The 16,841-nt window shown below is 35.5% G+C and overlaps 1 protein-coding gene across 1 annotated transcript in view; it reads right to left on the bottom strand.

Annotated features, from left to right (window-relative positions):
* Positions 1-16,841, bottom strand: part of LOC113406807 (neurobeachin-like) — a 942,582-nt gene that overhangs the window by 71,071 nt on the left and 854,670 nt on the right. The window contains exon 47 of the mRNA XM_029911985.1: positions 5,229-5,381. Coding sequence (XP_029767845.1) covers positions 5,229-5,381 — 153 coding nt within the window. The remainder of the gene's footprint in view (positions 1-5,228; positions 5,382-16,841) is intronic.

Genomic DNA, 16,841 nt, shown 5'->3' with positions numbered 1-16,841 from the left:
CATATTGCAATTTGAAAAGAATTGGTTGTTTAAGGAAGAATCAATTGGTTGATTCTCTAATAACGGTTGAGCAGAATTGTATTCAATGCATTTGGGATATTTTGGGGGTCATCTCTTTCCACAGGAGGATGTTTCCTGAATGGGTTTCTCTATATAGTAAGGTTAATTAGACTTCTTTTGCTATGTAAAATGTGTTTTTTCAATAATAATTGTGTGCAACTGCAGCTGTCATATTTAGATTTAAATAACTCTGAATTAGATGTGTTTATTTTGTGTTAAATAAGAATCCTGACAATAATACAAAATAATATAAAAAATTACCAACACAGCAAAATGAAATTTGTTCATGTTCTATTTACTCAGTTCAAAATATTGTCAACTCCTATCAATAGATGAAAAATAGGCACTGAATCACCCTACCTACCAAAACCCTAGTGCACCAAGGTTTCAATTTATATATTAAATGTTTGTTAACCATGAAATAGTACCCAAGCTTCTGAGTAGTCATGAAATGATTCATAAATGTAAATATAGGCCAAAAATTGTGTATATAAATCATTCTACAGAAAGGATTCATCCTTAATAACAAACATAGAACAGTAACAAAATATGAATTACAAAAACCAGAAACCGAGTGGTCTTTCTAAAAATGTCATTTATAGAAAGTGCATTTTATGCAACACTATTTATAATTTGTAATATAATACATACATGTTCAACCATCAAAATATCATTATAATTAATGTAAATTACAGCAGATCACATCTTTTGTTTTTAAACTATGAAATGCTTATTAAAAAGGCTTTGCTTCACTGTTTCACAGTAGAGTTCTTTGCCTCAATTTAACATGCCTGACTTACTGGCTGAATATGTTCTATTTCTGGCTCTCAGAACCCCCAGAAGTCTGCTGGGATTGAGAGGCTGAGTAAGACTACAGATGCACATCTGTGGAAGTTTTTTTTTTTTTTTTTTTTTTTTTTAATGGTAGATTATGATTGATGAACCCACCATTAGGGTAATGTTATCAGGGACACTTACTGCTTCTGTCCTCTGTGACATCACTGAGGTCAGACCATAATCATGTTAGCATTGAACACAATGCTTTATTAATGTTTCATGAGTAAGTCAGTAGTAATCAGTCTAGCTATGTATGGATAAATTAAACTGGTACAACAATCCCTGATGTATAAATCGAGTGCTTTTAGAATGTACCACAACAGCTCTTAAAAGTAACCTGACAATCACTTTTCCAAGCTTTCTAATTAGACCAATTTTCACAAGTTTCATGGCATTTCTTTCAATGGAAAGCCATTTCCACCACAGTGCACATATTTAGTAAATATGAAAAACCCTACAAAAACCCCTCATTTCCCAATTCTAAAAAGCCTATTAACCAATAGATTAAATGGGAGCCATCTCTCTAAGTCAAATTCTGTGTGTAATGCTGAAATAGTTGATTTGTTTATTTCTATTTATTTTAATAGAAATAAACAAATGAATGCATAAGCAAGTTGTAAATAAGTGTTTCTGTCCACATAATAGAATTATAATTTATATATGGCTATGGTGAGCAAAATGTATATGAATATCTATAATGCTGTCAGCTAGAAAATACTGAATACCCACACTATGGTTTGTGGTATCACATAAGGATCAATCCAACATAATGGAAACACTCCCCATTGACTTCAATGGGCTCTCGATCAGGATCATAGTGTCTTGAAATAGCCTCCAGATTTCTGTGGCTTCCCTGTAAATATGTACAGTAACAATTTTGCTAAGCCTGCTGAACAAATTCCAGCTCTTGGGGCAAACTCACCAGAGATATCGGTGCCACCCTCATGCTATATTTTTCTTTAGACAGAATTTTGTAAGACAAGCCAAAGTTTTGGGCTAGAGATGGGCAATTTGAATAATAAATCTGCTGAACAATCCAAATACATGTAGAATCAGACAATAAAGATGGGTCTCCTTCCATTCCTTCACAGTTCAGAAATGTTTTCTACAGTACATTTTCTTGTACACTGTCTAATCCAGTTTTATAAGTGCGAAGTGATAGGGGCATTAGAAATCTATTTCATAGTCTAATAGATTTCAATATCAAGTTTTTCTGATAAATCCATCTGCTTTTTTCCTTTCTAAGCTCAATCCTATTATTTCAAATTCCTTGGTGTTTATACCATTTTTGCAGATGTTTTCCCTGCCTTAACTATTAGCTAGCCCACTACACACATTTAGCTTTTAAAAAAAAAAAATCTCCTCAATCTCTTTAAATAGTCCCACCCTCATTCACGTTGTTTCTCTTCTCTGAACTCGCTCTAATTTGTCAATATCCTTCTGCCTTTTAGTTGCCCAGAAATGAATGCCATATTCCAGGTGCAGTCTCACCAGAGTCATATAAAGGGACTATCTATGTGCTCTATTTGTAATGATTCCATAGACAGGGCTCAAAATTGCACTTGCCTTTTTTGGTGCCGAATGGAATTGCATATCAAATTTGCTGTTCATTATCACCCCCAACTCCCTTTTGGCATTACTGCTTACCAGATTTTTTCTTCCCGTTGAATATCTGTTTATCCCTTTCAAGATGAATGTCAAATGTATTTTCTGCCCATTATTCAAACTTCTCTAGAGATCCCCCTTTTTATTCTTTTCTTACATCTCCCAATTTAGTATTATTTGTAAATTTCATTAATATGCTGTCCTGCTACTTCTGGTTCACTAAACTGTATATGTTGGGGCTTGAGAAACCCAGGCTGACTAAAGATTCTTCTCCATTAGCATTGGCAAGCCAAGACTATTTCCTGCCATGCTATTGCCAAATAAGGACGAGGAAGGCCTATCTGAAAAACTGTATGGATTTGTGGAGGACTGGACTTAATCTTTAACAGCTATTAAACCACTCACAGTGGAATAGATGTTGGGATGAATAAAGGTCATCCAGAAAATATCTCCCATCAAGAATTGGATAAAAACAGTAGGATGCTAAAGTCAGGGGAGACAGGTAAGTTAGGATGATATGTGAATTGGATAACTCTTGGATTTAAGAGTCTGATAAGTATTCAATCAATTTAAGTCCCTAATTCAACTAATCCATAAATCCTAAAATTAGCCTATCTAGTAGTCTGAGCATACCTATGGATGTACAGAGTTCATTTTTTTCCTCGGCAAGCCTAACATTTGGAAGGTGTTTCCAACTTTTAGCTCCAATCCTTTATTAAATGCATAGCATTGTAAATGGCATAAATACCATACTTTAAATTCATGCAAACAGCTGTTTTCTCCAAAAACCATTAATATCCCAGCACAAAACCTCTACAGAGAGCACCCTTAAGGTAATTTTCCAAAAGCAGAAACAAAATGGCAGCATAGAAATCACAGTTTAGCACATCATGCATACATTCAATCTGTTTCTCATCACATATTGTCTTTGTCCCCATTTAAAATTTTACACCTTTAAACATACAAAATGAGAGACAGATTTTAATATAAAAGAATAAAAATTATTTCTAAAATTTCATGTAGGAATTGAATAATGCGTGTGTTTAATTATTTTCTCCAAAAGGTGGCGGTTTGTTTATTTTCTTTCAGTAAGGAATCAAAGAAAACGGAGCTGCTGCTACTCTCATTGAAGTCAATAGTTCAACTCTTCTTGACTTTGATGAGATTAAGATTGGGTTCCCATATATTGCCATTGTCTGTGGTAACTATTAACTTTTATAAAGAATGTTAAAATAACTATGTCTATAAAACAAAAAATTCACAGTCAGATACTTTAGAAGGAAAATACCACTTAGTGTCTCCCTAACAGTGCAGGACTGTCCTCTTTCATATGTGTCTAGTGTTTTGTTATAAGATAGGGTAGGTGTTTTAATATTCAGTTATTCTTTTGAACTTTAGAGGGCTGTTTTTATGTGAATCCCAGAAGCACTGTTCCCTAAAAGATATATTTCTAGGAATTAAATTGCAACATTGGTAACGTCAATAAGCTGATGGAGTGGCATTCCTGCTAAAAGGTGTTTTAGGCAATGGTCTCCAAGCAGATAGATCTATACACCTCTTGGGTACGCATATATTGAGGGAATCTGTAGGCACAGGTAAGTAGTGGGTATTTTGATTCAGATCCATTTCAGGAAAATAGTCAGGAATTAAGTTGTTGAGAACTGTGATATAGTGTATGAAATACCTTCCTTTTTAAAAAAATGTTAAAATATATATCTTATTATTAATTTTATCATTAACAAATAGTAACATATGTAAGAAAACCTGCTAATATAGGCAGATGAAATAAATATAAATAATTTTACTTAACATAGATTTTAATTCTAGGAGAAAATGTGTGTCAAAGGTCAGACTACGTTTCGAAGGCTCGGTTTATTATGAACAGCCTTGCAAAATATAAACAAGTGTTGATCATGTATGCAGAGAAAACACAGATCTAGGTAATGGAAAACACTACTGAATATGCACCACTAAAATTCTATTATTATTGCATGAAAAAGCATAAATACACATATCAATACTACTAATCAAGCCACTTTGTCACCAACATAATTTGACAGACACCCAGAAGGTGAAATACCATGGCTGAAAACAGAGGAGAATAAACAGTCTCCTCTTAAAACCCCTATATCTTTTCCATTGAAAGTATGTTAATTTATTGAAAAATACTTTATTTATGCAAAAAAAAGTATACATTATAGATTAAGGTGTTTCATAGCTACAATTCTGCACACTTGGTAGTGATTTGTGTTGGAAGGGTACTTTTGCAAAACCCGTTCAGAAAATATAGTACTTGGCATAGTAGCTCAGTATTCCTGCATAAACAATTAATTCCTTTTGAATGGAAACTGAGCAGCGTCCAATCATGCAAGGAGCTGAGTACTTCCTGCAAACTCCCTTTGTGTTTATTTGCAGCAAATGTTCAGTATTTTGCAGGACTGGGCTCTTAACTCTTCAGGATATTTTACATTGTCCAACTGAGGCCCATCAAATTGCTTTCTCCTGAGGGAGCAAATAACTGAATTTACAATTCCATTATTGGTCCTCATTAAAGAAAAATCATTGTACAATAAAGAGTCCTATTAAATAAGAGCTGAATGGAAACTCCTCCCTGACTTTTTCTTTTTGCATTTTAACCCTAATTCTGCGGAGGTGAAAAGTCAATGATATGTTAGCTTGTTAAAACACTGAACTTGTTACTAAAGCTTAACTAAAATCCCTCTTACCATCCTGTTGATCCGGACAAAGTCTTCAGGCTTCTTTGCCCAAGGGGGAAGCTCAACATCATTTACAACAACTTCATCCTCTCTGACACCTAGATTATATCCGTTACTGTTGACAAACATCTCTGGTAGGTAGTAAAACTCTGGAATTAACTCCTGGCAGAGAGAAAGCATAGCGTGTTACCTTGCATATGTACAGAACAGCTGCATGATACTTAAAATTTTCAGAATTTCTGTTTCTCATACAATAACCTTATAAGAAAAACAATCTTTCCTATTTGCACAAAATCATACTTGCATTATTTATATTTCTGTGGACAAGAGATGTTTAAGGAAGAATTTTTATAATATTTTTTCTTGTACTTAACTTTGAGCAGACATTTTGTTATAATATATTGAACAGTTTTTGTCTTCCTTAATCTTGTTTCAATAAATGATACGAGTCACCATTTGTTAAATTAAATAGGTTAAAAAGTAATCAGAGATCTTCCACTTCTGTTTAACAAAACTATTTAAAAAAGGAAGAACCTGTGAAATCTTTGTGGAAAAGAAGGTTATATTTTAAACCTAATTTTTCTTTGCTTTTTTTTTCATATTATCCATTGCATTAACAGATATAACACAATTTTATGGATAAAAAGATGGCACATAATGATAAACAAAAACAGTTTCAGGTGAGTGGACTTTTCTATAGTCAGCAACATTCAAATATGGAAAGGAAGCTGTCAGAATGGCAAAATGTCTTTAAAATTTAAATACATGCAACTTGAATTATGAAAGCTCAGTAAACAGGAAGCAAATCTGAGCTGGTATTAATATTTAGGTAGTGCCCACTGTGAAGTTTATCACAGTTGGAAGGAAGTCCTAAGCTGAAATTCAATGATTTTGACACCATAAATATCTCAATTTGTAGGTGCCTATTATTGAAGCAGCTGGTGCTGAATTGCAATAATAGAAAAAGCTACAGCTTTAAACCCCACCATCTTTTCTCTAATATCTAGATAGGGATTAAAATCACTAAATTACATTATTAAAAGCATTAGGGCATTCTGTTGTGTAACATGTTCAAAACTGATGAGACAGCACCTGAAACCTTAATCTCTTTGTGGTCTTTTCAAAGGCTGCAGACACAAGAGCATAAAAAAATCACTGCAGACACTAAAGTATCTAATTAAATCTGATCCGCCACTCTACAGAGAATAGAGCAGTTAAAGCACTGAAGGCCCTTTCAAGTTTTACCATTAAAAACAAATATATGAATATTTACATAAAAATTTTAAGTATTTTTAGTAGAACAACTTATTTGGTTCTCTTATACCATTCATGCTGTATGACAAACAGTATGATTCAAATTAGACTAAAAACCACAACACTAATTAATATTTAGCCAATGTAAAATAGTAATTAAATGAGACATGCCTGAACATGCAATATGCTCATTATATAGCTTGTAACTACATAAAACAATAACATTTTAAAGAAATATTTCACACAGTTAACAGTAAAACAACGTAAAAAAGATAAAAACCCTGAATATCATACTGGGTTAAACACAGACTATTTGGCCGGGAATCCTAACTTGTTATATTACCACCTCTAGTTTGTTTACTTGAAGAGTTTTCTAAAAATTCACTCTGATATGGTTGAAAACAAATTCTCTATTCTCCTTCTGACTTTCATCCCATTATTTCTTAGATTCTTGAAGAACCCCTATATTTGTCCATTCTCACAGGGACAGCACGAGGCCTGATTATCTTTCCAGAGCTCAGCAAAACCACTCCTAACTGTGGACTAATGAGTTGCCGCAAAGCAGCACATGCTGTAGTGCAAATCACAGCCCTCAGAGGTCCTCCAGATGCCTGCTGGCCTAAGAGTGGTGAAAGTATGTCATCTCAAAATAATTAAAATGAAATGGAATACAACAATGGAAAAACTGACTTCTAATTTTAAAAAAGTCTTCATTTAAATTTTGAACAAAATCCATGCAGTGCATATTGCTGATTTTTTGACTGGCTATAACATTTTTATATAGTTCGCTGTTCTATTAAAATATAAGACGACTTATAGTCTCTGCAGCTTCTCAATCGTAGAGCCAGACTGGGAAACTCTTGCAGCTGATGTAACTGTACATTTTGCATTATCCAAATGAACGTCCAATCTCTTTTTGAACCCTACTAACCTCTGGCCCTCAATGATACCTTGTGGCAAAGAGTTCTACACAATTATATATTAATAAATAGTGGACCACAAGCTAAATATGAGTCAACAGTGTGATGCTGTTGCAAAAAAAGCAAACATGATTCTGGGATGTATTAACAGGTGTGTTGTGAGCAAGACATGAGAAGTCATTCTTCCGCTCTACTCTGCTCTGGTTAGGCCTCAGCTGGAGTATTGTGTCCAGTTCTGGGCATCGCATTTCAAGAAAGATGTGGAGAAATTGGAAAGGGTCCAGAGAAGAGCAACAAGAATGATTAAAGGTCTTGAGAACATGACCTATGAAGGAAGGCTGAAAGAATTGGGTTTGTTTAGTTTGGAAAAGAGAAGACTGAGAGGGGACATGATAGCAGTTTTCAGGTATCTAAAAGGGTTTCATAAGGAGGAGGGAGAAAACTTGTTCACCTTAGCCTCTGAGGATAGAACAAGAAGCAATGGGCTTAAACTGCAGCAAGGGAGGTCTAGGTTGGACATTAGGAAAAAGTTCCTAACTGTCAGGGTGGTTAAACACTGGAATAAATTGCCTAGGGAGGTTGTGGAATCTCCATCTCTGGAGATATTTAAGAGTAGGTTAGATAAATGCCTATCAGGGATGGTCTAGACAGTATTTGGTCCTGCCATGCGGGCAGGGGACTGGACTCGATGACCTCTCGAGGTCCCTTCCAGTCCTAGAATCTATGAATCTATGAAATTACCAATTTAAAATGTGATGCCATTCACATTAATTCAATGACTCTTTGTCCCTGTAGGGTGAGAAAGGGTCAACAGGAGCAACTTATTTACCCTTAATACAATTTATTATTTTGTAGTCATTTAGCATAACCTCTCTTATTTATCTTCTCTGGAAACTAAGCAGTCACAGTCTTTTAATCTTTCTTCATATGTCAGTCTCTCCAGGCTGCTAATCCTTTTCTGTTGCTCATCTCTAAACACCTTGTATTCCTGATAAATTCTTTTTTGAAACAAGGTGAGCGGACTGATCATAGTATTTCAGGTCAGGGAATAATATCCATGTATGTAACAACAGTATGATATTTCCAGAATTATTTTCATTCCTATTCATTATTTTGTTTGCTTTCTTGACCACTACCTTGTGGCATCCCACTCTTAACTTTCTGCCATTTTGAAAACTGACCATTTATTTAGGACAATATTTTACCTCTCACCATATAACTATTTAGTTCCTTCAAAGCATCTTCTGAGGAACTTTATTAAAGGCTCTTTGAAAGGCCAAATGAATGCTACCTTGTTTTCCTTTGCTCACTATTTTGTTGACATGGTTATAGAATTCTAGTAGATTAGAGAGGTAACATTTTCCTTTACAAATGTAATGCTGGTTTGTCCTTATCATATCGTGTTCATTTATGTTTTATAATTCCATTTTTAAATGTTGTTTCAACCAATTTTCCTGATAGAGAAGTCTGGTCTGTAATTCCCAAAGTCACCCCTAACATCTTTTTTAAAGACAGATGCAACATTTGTTACACTTCAGTCCTGTTCTTTGTTATTTGGATACTAGACATATTCTAAAGTCTTCTATCCTTTGTGATAATTACTTTCTATATTGTTGGCAGCTAAAGATAAAACCTAGCTAAATTTATCAAATGCTTCATCCCAAATTTCTAAATAGTTTTCATCTGGAGAACACAACTTGGAACTCAAAGAAACATTTGAATTTTTATTTCAGAACCAATCATATGTTCCATTTTAATACAATGTTCTTCCGTGTTATATTGTACACATTCAACTTGAGCATTTAATTGTCATACTTGGTAAAAAGCTTTTAACTGTCCTTCCCCATTTGAGATTATAATTCTGCTTGTTGAGGACTAGACAGAAACTCCATTTGGAGTCTGTCAAGATTAAACAAGATCATGGCCAGAAAGCAAAATCAAGTATACCATTCAATTAAGGTGAGCACATCACCCTGAAGGACATGCCCTAATCTGCTAGGATGGAGATCAGGAGAGGAGTAACTAAACCCAAGTCTTGCATGTGGTAGTACAGAATACTATCTACTTGAGTTGTCCAGTGTCAGACCAGGATATACCCTTTTAGTTTATTACATGTGGATACTGGAAGCAGATTATTTCCAAGATGTGCATATCAAACTTTACAATCACATGGTTTGGACCTATTGAGCCCTGTTACATTTTGTCAAATACATATCACCCAGAAAGAAACTAAATACGAGCATTTTCATTGACTTCAAGGGGCTTTAGATGGAACACTAAAACCTTAGCTAAACCAACAGTATCTCCTGCTTCTCATTCATTTGTATGGATTCTGTAATTTTCCATCAAATAATGGACTGCTACAAACCCCTATTTCTGCCCAGTAGAAAGGGAGCACTGGGGAAGAAGTTCATGTTTAAAGTATCTTGGAATACCAGTCAAAAGCATCTGGCAGATCAGCAACGGTGTATCTACCAGAAGTTGGCACCAACGGCTCTGTTGTCTGTTGATGCTTTCTATAAACAGATTGCTTCAATCCAAGCTATGAAGTTTCTCACTGTTCGAAGAGGCCATGGTTTAAGAAGTTGATCTTTTCAGAAAAGCCACGAATATAGGATAAAAATGCTGATGAGAGCCAAATCTAAAAGTATTTTCTTCCTAAACCAAAGCAGCTTCAAACAGTACATGAGCCTATATAGATCAAGATGAAATGGCAAACATGATATACTGTAACACAAAAAGCTTCCCTAACACCTATACCAGCTTGTAGGTATCAAATGTGGCAATAGGGGGGAAAACATTCACAAATCATAAATATTAAATAAAAATTGACTTATTAAAAGTATTTATATACCTATGGATTTCCTTTACAAATATGTTCTTTATTTTTATTTTGTACAACTGAAATATACTTTTGCATAGACTAACATATGCAGGATAGTTATTGGCTTCTTGACTATTGCCAAAATGTAAAAGGGTCCAAACAAATTTTTCAGATGGCATAATCTGTCATGTATTACTTCTTGCCAAAATAAATATCTAGCGTTCAAAGAGTTAATAAAACTAGGGATTCTAGTGATCTAAATCCATTTGAGGTCATTTCTATCTAGTACGCCTTGACATCTCAGAAACTGGTAACCTCCTCTGCTCCTCTTTCATTCACACATCTAAGAAGACAGGTTAGCTTTCTATCACTTAATAGCCAGCTACCTTTTAAGCAGCTCTAGTAGCTTAGATTTTCTCAAATGAAGAATGATGCAGTAAAGCTATGAAGGAGTGTAAAAATGGTAAAATAAATTTTATAACAGACATTTCATGTCTGTAAATGTGATCTCTAGTTTATTTTAATAGCTATACTAAAACCCCGAGGTATATTTAATAGTATTATATGCCTTGTGTCTTTGTATGAAAAAACATCCCCAAACACATTTTCTAATTTACTAGCATGTGACAAATCCAAGGTGCTTAGGAATTAAACTTTAAAAGTATGTCTTGGGGTGATAGAAGACCACTATTAATACTATCATAATTGTATACCACTTGCATCAAATCTGACATTTCAGTTTAATATGTTTTGCTAAGAGTATACCATTTTATGGCCTACTAGTAAAATCAAATCCAACACAGACGTTTTCACTTTTCTAATATAATTCACTTCAAGATTTTAAGCTGCTATTTCTTTCTTTCTTTTTTTCCTAAATGGTTGATCCCCTGGCATCCATTAATTCCACAACCGCCTCTTATTGGGTCAATGAGTCAGTCAGGAGTACCTCCATTAACTGTATTAATTTACACTATGTCACCTTAATGACATTTTGTCATAGCTACCTTTCCTGACACCTACATACTCTATTCAAAAAGTAATATAACAAGTTTGAGAGGCAGTAGGAAACGTTAGTGTCTGAACAGTAAGTTCTTTGGATGTCAGTGTTAACAAAAACTGGAGGGGAGGAGGGAGGGGAAAAAAAAGATGTGAAAGTTGACTGGCCAACTTATGGTCATTTCCGGGTGACTTGTTTCCTGAAAGGTCATTCTACTAACATTCATTCTTCTTCCAGCTTGCACTGATTACCACAGGAGAAGGTCGACATTAATAAAGAGAGACACAATAAAATAAACTATTTTATCCAGGTTCTCCCTTGTGTGTTACCATGCTGATATAGCACACGCTGTATTAATTCTGTTCTATTCAAGTCAGGTGAATGGGTCTCTTTGAAAATGAACCCAAACAGTGCAAATACACTGAGCAAAAAATGTGTAAATAAATCTTTAATCATGCATTTCACATAATTCTACAATATGTTAGCTTTTTCAAAGGTATTGCACCTAATCCACGGGATAGCATTAAGTGCAAATTACTGTTTGCTTTTTACAAACTGATCAAACTACCAAAGCCTTATTTTCATTATCTCAATGTGAAACAATTTAGCTATTGAAGAAACTGCGAGAAAGAAAGTGTGTCATAACTGCAGTTTTTCAAATAAATGTCAGATGGCTATTTGGTGTGATTTAAGCACTATATTTTTAAAAAGAGATTAAGATATATTTTAAAATATTAAGGTTGCACCTGGAAAAGTAGAGCAGGCTAATGTTGTGGGCTTTCTTTGTTTGTTCTGCTTTAGAATTTCAATTTACAAACCTACATTGACAATTAAAAATTACCTGATTCATCCTCTCTCTCAAAATAAATCTCAATATCCTATCAACATATTCATAATATAAGCTGTTAGACTTTTTATCAGACAGTGTGATAAAGAATTTTTAAACGCATGTATTTTTCTGAATGTACATACATTACATGAAAGCCAAAGCTATGGTAACATTCCAGCACGTAATACTACTAATTTTAAAGGATATATATGCATATATACGTTATTTTTGAAGAATTTTGTAATCTCTGCCATTTTCATTTGCTCAGACCAATAGGTTTTCAGCTCAGATTCATTTAAAAAAATGAAACCGGTGCATTTACTATAGTTACATTTAACGTTACTACCAATTTTCGAAGATTTTACTGGTTTGAGAGGTATTTTATATCTAATACACATAATGGTGAATATCAGTAGAATTAGTAAAACTTTTATAGTGTGCCCATTGTATGGTAAGTGGGATTACATTAACAAGTAATCTCCTCCAAAGAGCCACATATGGAACTACAGGGATCATAGGTGGAGCTAGAATGAAGTTTTAGAGAAATTTGTTGCAAACTCTGATATAGTACACACATTAAGCATCATATTTATTGTACATGCAGATACATTCACAAAGAATGTTTGCCTCTTTACATGCTATTTATTATCATCCCACCTCAGTCCAATGACTTTCAAACCTACTGTGTAAAGAGTTGAAATTATGAAGCAAGAAAATGGGGATATTTAGATATTTCAAATTGAGAGAGCTCCAATTACTTTTAATTAACCTAGTTTACTTCTACTAGAAATCTCCACCTCCCATCTTCCCCCCGGAATATATGAAGACTAAAAAACAGCATCTTAAGAATGTGACAGTAAGACTAACAATCTAAATTAAAGAATAAAAATTCTGCAGGAGTACTTGACAACATGGGCCAAAAGTATGCAAAGAGATCCAAGCAGTAACAAACAGATCTCAAGAAATGGGATATTTCTAGAATTAATAACAGTTCAGCTTCCTTTCTTTTCGTAGAATACACCTTGAGTCGTCACGAGAAATTCATCCTGATGTCATGGCATTGAGAAATGCACCTCATTAAGGTCTTAAGCCATAAAAAACAGCAACAATTAGCTGCTACATTCACTCTTGATTTATCACTAATAAACAGACTTTAGAGATGGAAAGGTCCTAGAGGATCTATCCTCTTGCCAAGTCATGATTGCTCTAGAATATATGTCCTAATGCTTTGCCCAGTCTCTTAAGAAATAGGGCCTTGTACTACTTCCACTGAGAGTCTGTGGCACAATCAAATAAATTTCACTGTCTGCAAGTTCTCATATTATGTTGCCCAAATATTCCTTTTATAAATATCATCCCATTACTCTTACTTATATCTCTTTGTCCATGAGAAATTCCTCTTTTTCTCTGAAGTTTTCGCTCTTTATCTGAAGTATTTGTATATGTTATGCCCCTCCCTTTAGAATCACTTAGCCAAACCACATACATTTCTTTTAATTTTTCTCTGTAAATCAATTTGTCCAGCTCCTTAAACATTTTGCTGCTCTTCTCAGTACTTCCTGCAATTTGTCTGCATAATTAAAGTAATGAGTTGTCCAGCAATGAAAGCATAACAGTTGCTTTATTCAGCATCTATAAAAAACTCTTTTCTCTAGAACCATAAGATCTGTGTAACAGAACTGAAAGAAAAACAGACTACTTAAGGTGGAATTTTGATACAGTGATATGTTAGCTATTATAATGTTAATCTTATAACTTGGCTTCATTAAAAGCCCTCCTATTGAACTGGACAAAGTCTTTGGACCAGGAAGCTCAATATTGTATAACAAGGAATTTTTACACACTGTTTACCCTAAGGACGTTTTGTACTGTAGCACCAGTATTGGCTTTCTGTAAGTCAGGGGTCTCAAAGTCCCGGCCCACGGGCCATCTGCGGCCCAAGAACCTCCCCACTTCAGCTGAGACCCATGCAGCCACACTGCTGGTTCTGTATGCTGCAGGCACCGCCCACCACAGCTCCCACTGGCTGGGGGAGAGGGACAGGAGATACCATCACTAGTCGCCGGGCAGAGTCAGCATCATTAGTTGCCAGGCAGAGTCAGAATCACTTTTTTCCACAATGAATATAAACAAATCAAAACACCGAACACAACTATCTGATGCACACCTTGCTGCAATCCTGAAGGTTTCAACTGCTCAGTCACTGAGGCCAAACATCAACAAACTGACAGAACTGAAGCATTGCCAGGTGTCTGGCAAATATTAAAAACTCTCTGGCAGGCGAAGAATTGTATAAAGTTGTATGACAGTTTTATTATTTCTAAGAAATTCAAAATAAAAAATATAATATAAACGTTTTCTTTTCTGAACACCATCCTCAGTGACATTATTGGCCCACTGGGAGGATTTGAGGACTGGCACTGGCCCTAAGGTAAATTGAGTTTGAGACCCTTGGTGTAAGTATTCTATAAATACATTGGGTAAAGCAGTATATTGAATAGTGGTACCAAATATGCCAGCAAGTTTGGCCCAAAGTATGTCTAATCTAATTGTAAAAGGCTTTTATCACTACACTATCAAACTAGTGTATTGTAATTTACTAAATATGCTCCTCTTAAAATATCATCATATTCACGAACTATGTGAAAAACACCTCAAGTCAATATGTACTTTTAATATCATTTGAATACTTACCGGGAAATTCTACTTAAACTAAAGATGGAAAAAATCAGAACTCCAGATCTGAAAACCTTGAATTTTGAGTAAGTTCTGGTCCTCACTTCACAGAATTGGCTATCATCTCTGTAATGGGTGGAGCAAAAACCCCAGGTCCCACTCCCTCCCCCCTTCCCAGATTCTGGGGGAAATTTCATTTTGAGTCCAAATTCAAACTTTGCAACTCACAGGACCATCTCTTCTTTAAAGTACATAAATAGGATTCCCAAATGTAGTGACAGTGTGTAAGAAATATTTGGCACAAGCATTAATAATACATTTTCATAAGGGCATGCTAGCAGTAATAGTTTAACCATAAAGTTACTAGAAACTAAAGAGGATTTAATAGTAAAAGAAAAAATTTAATGTTAAACATTAAATTTTCAAAGCACCTTTATGGGATTTTAGCCACATAATTTCCATTTGCCTTTAATTTGGGAATTGTATAGCTAAACCTCTGTGCAACTCGATGACATTTTAGGTGGTAAACAAAAAATATCCCTATTTTGAAACTGCATTATGTTTTCTATAAACTAGAAGAAAAGGTTACTCGCCCTGTGCAGTAACTGTGGTTCTTTAAAACTTGTGTCCTTGGGGGAACTTGACTTCAGGTGCAGATGCACCTCTCAAGCCCTTGATTACAGATTTTTTTGTTGAGTGTGTACTGGGCCTGCACATGCATCCTATACATCCTCATACTGTGCACCGACATGATATGTGAATCACCGTCAGTTTCTTCTCTATCCAAACCTCCCACAGAGAAGAGTCCAAAGCAGCGGGGAATGAGGGCAGGTAGTGGAGCACCCACACAGACACACATCTTGAAGAAAAACAGTTACTGCACGGGGGAGGAATCTTGTCTTCTTTGAGTCGTGTCCCCTCTGGGTGCTCCACTTCAGCTGACTCCGAAGCAGTATCCCACAGGGAGGAGGGAGCTTCGGAATTGAGTCCAGAACTGATGATAGAACCAGAATTCCCAGTGCCACATCAGATCTAGCAGCATGGATCAAGGCACATTGCCTTGAAAATGTATTTATTGAAGCCCATGTAGTGGCCTTACATATCTCAGATACTGGAATATTTTTGAGTAATGCCATGGATGCTGCTTGCAACCTGGTAGTGTGCACTATCACCCTGTGGGAGCGTTGAGCACTGGCATCATCATAACAAGCAACAACAGACCCAGAGAGCCAAACAGACAGTTTCTGGGTGGAGATTGTGAACCTTTTGGATCTGTCTGCTATGGAAACGAACAGTCTAGATGACTTCTGAAATTGCTTGGTTCTATCTACAAAGGAGGGTCAAGGAGTGTTTGACATCGAATGTATGAAAAGAGTTCTCCTACTGAGACTTATGTAGTTTGGGGAAAAACATCGGTAGATAAATGGTTTGGTTAAGATGAAAGTCCAATATCATCTTAGGTAAAAATTCAGGATGGGATCATAAAGAAACCTTGTCTTTGAAGAACACCATAAAGGGGGATCTGCCATTAAGGCCTCAATTTCCCTGACTCTATGGGCCAACATGTAGCCACTATAAAAGCTGTCTACATGGATAAGTAAAGCAAAGAATACATTGCCATCAGTTTGAATGTAGGTCTTGTGAGGCATCTAACTACAAAGTTGAGATTTCACTTCATTGGGGAGGGGTCTTTGACTTGGGGGTAGAGGTTCGCCAAATCTTTAATAAAGCTTGAAGACACAGGGTAAGCAAATATAGAAACCCCTTTTATCTGGAACATGAAAAGCTCACATTGAGATCAAATGAACCTTGACTGAGCTAACTGATAATGCTGATTTCTTTAGGTCCAACAAGTTAACCCATGGTAGCTGAGAGAGATGAGGATTTGGATACGAGCTGCTGGCATTGATACCAGTGGCTGCATCTCTTCCACTTCTACAGGGAAGTGACTTAGGTTGATTCCTTTCTATAGATCAGTAACACTTGTACTTCCATAGAACACCATCAAGGAACCATGCTCTGAGGTGGAGGACCTCCTAAGTTGGGGTCACTTAACTGACTTGTGTTTTGGGAGAGGAGATGGGAGGTGGATCCTGCTCTCCCATGCTTGTTGATATAGAAC

The sequence above is a fragment of the Terrapene carolina genome, unplaced genomic scaffold (assembly GCF_002925995.2).
Source record: "Terrapene carolina triunguis isolate 2854851 unplaced genomic scaffold, T_m_triunguis-2.0 Scaffold141, whole genome shotgun sequence".
In the NCBI taxonomy this organism is placed as follows: Eukaryota; Metazoa; Chordata; order Testudines; family Emydidae; genus Terrapene; species Terrapene triunguis.
The sequence above is the reverse complement of the archived record's forward strand: the minus strand, read 5'-3'. Positions and strand labels throughout refer to the sequence as shown.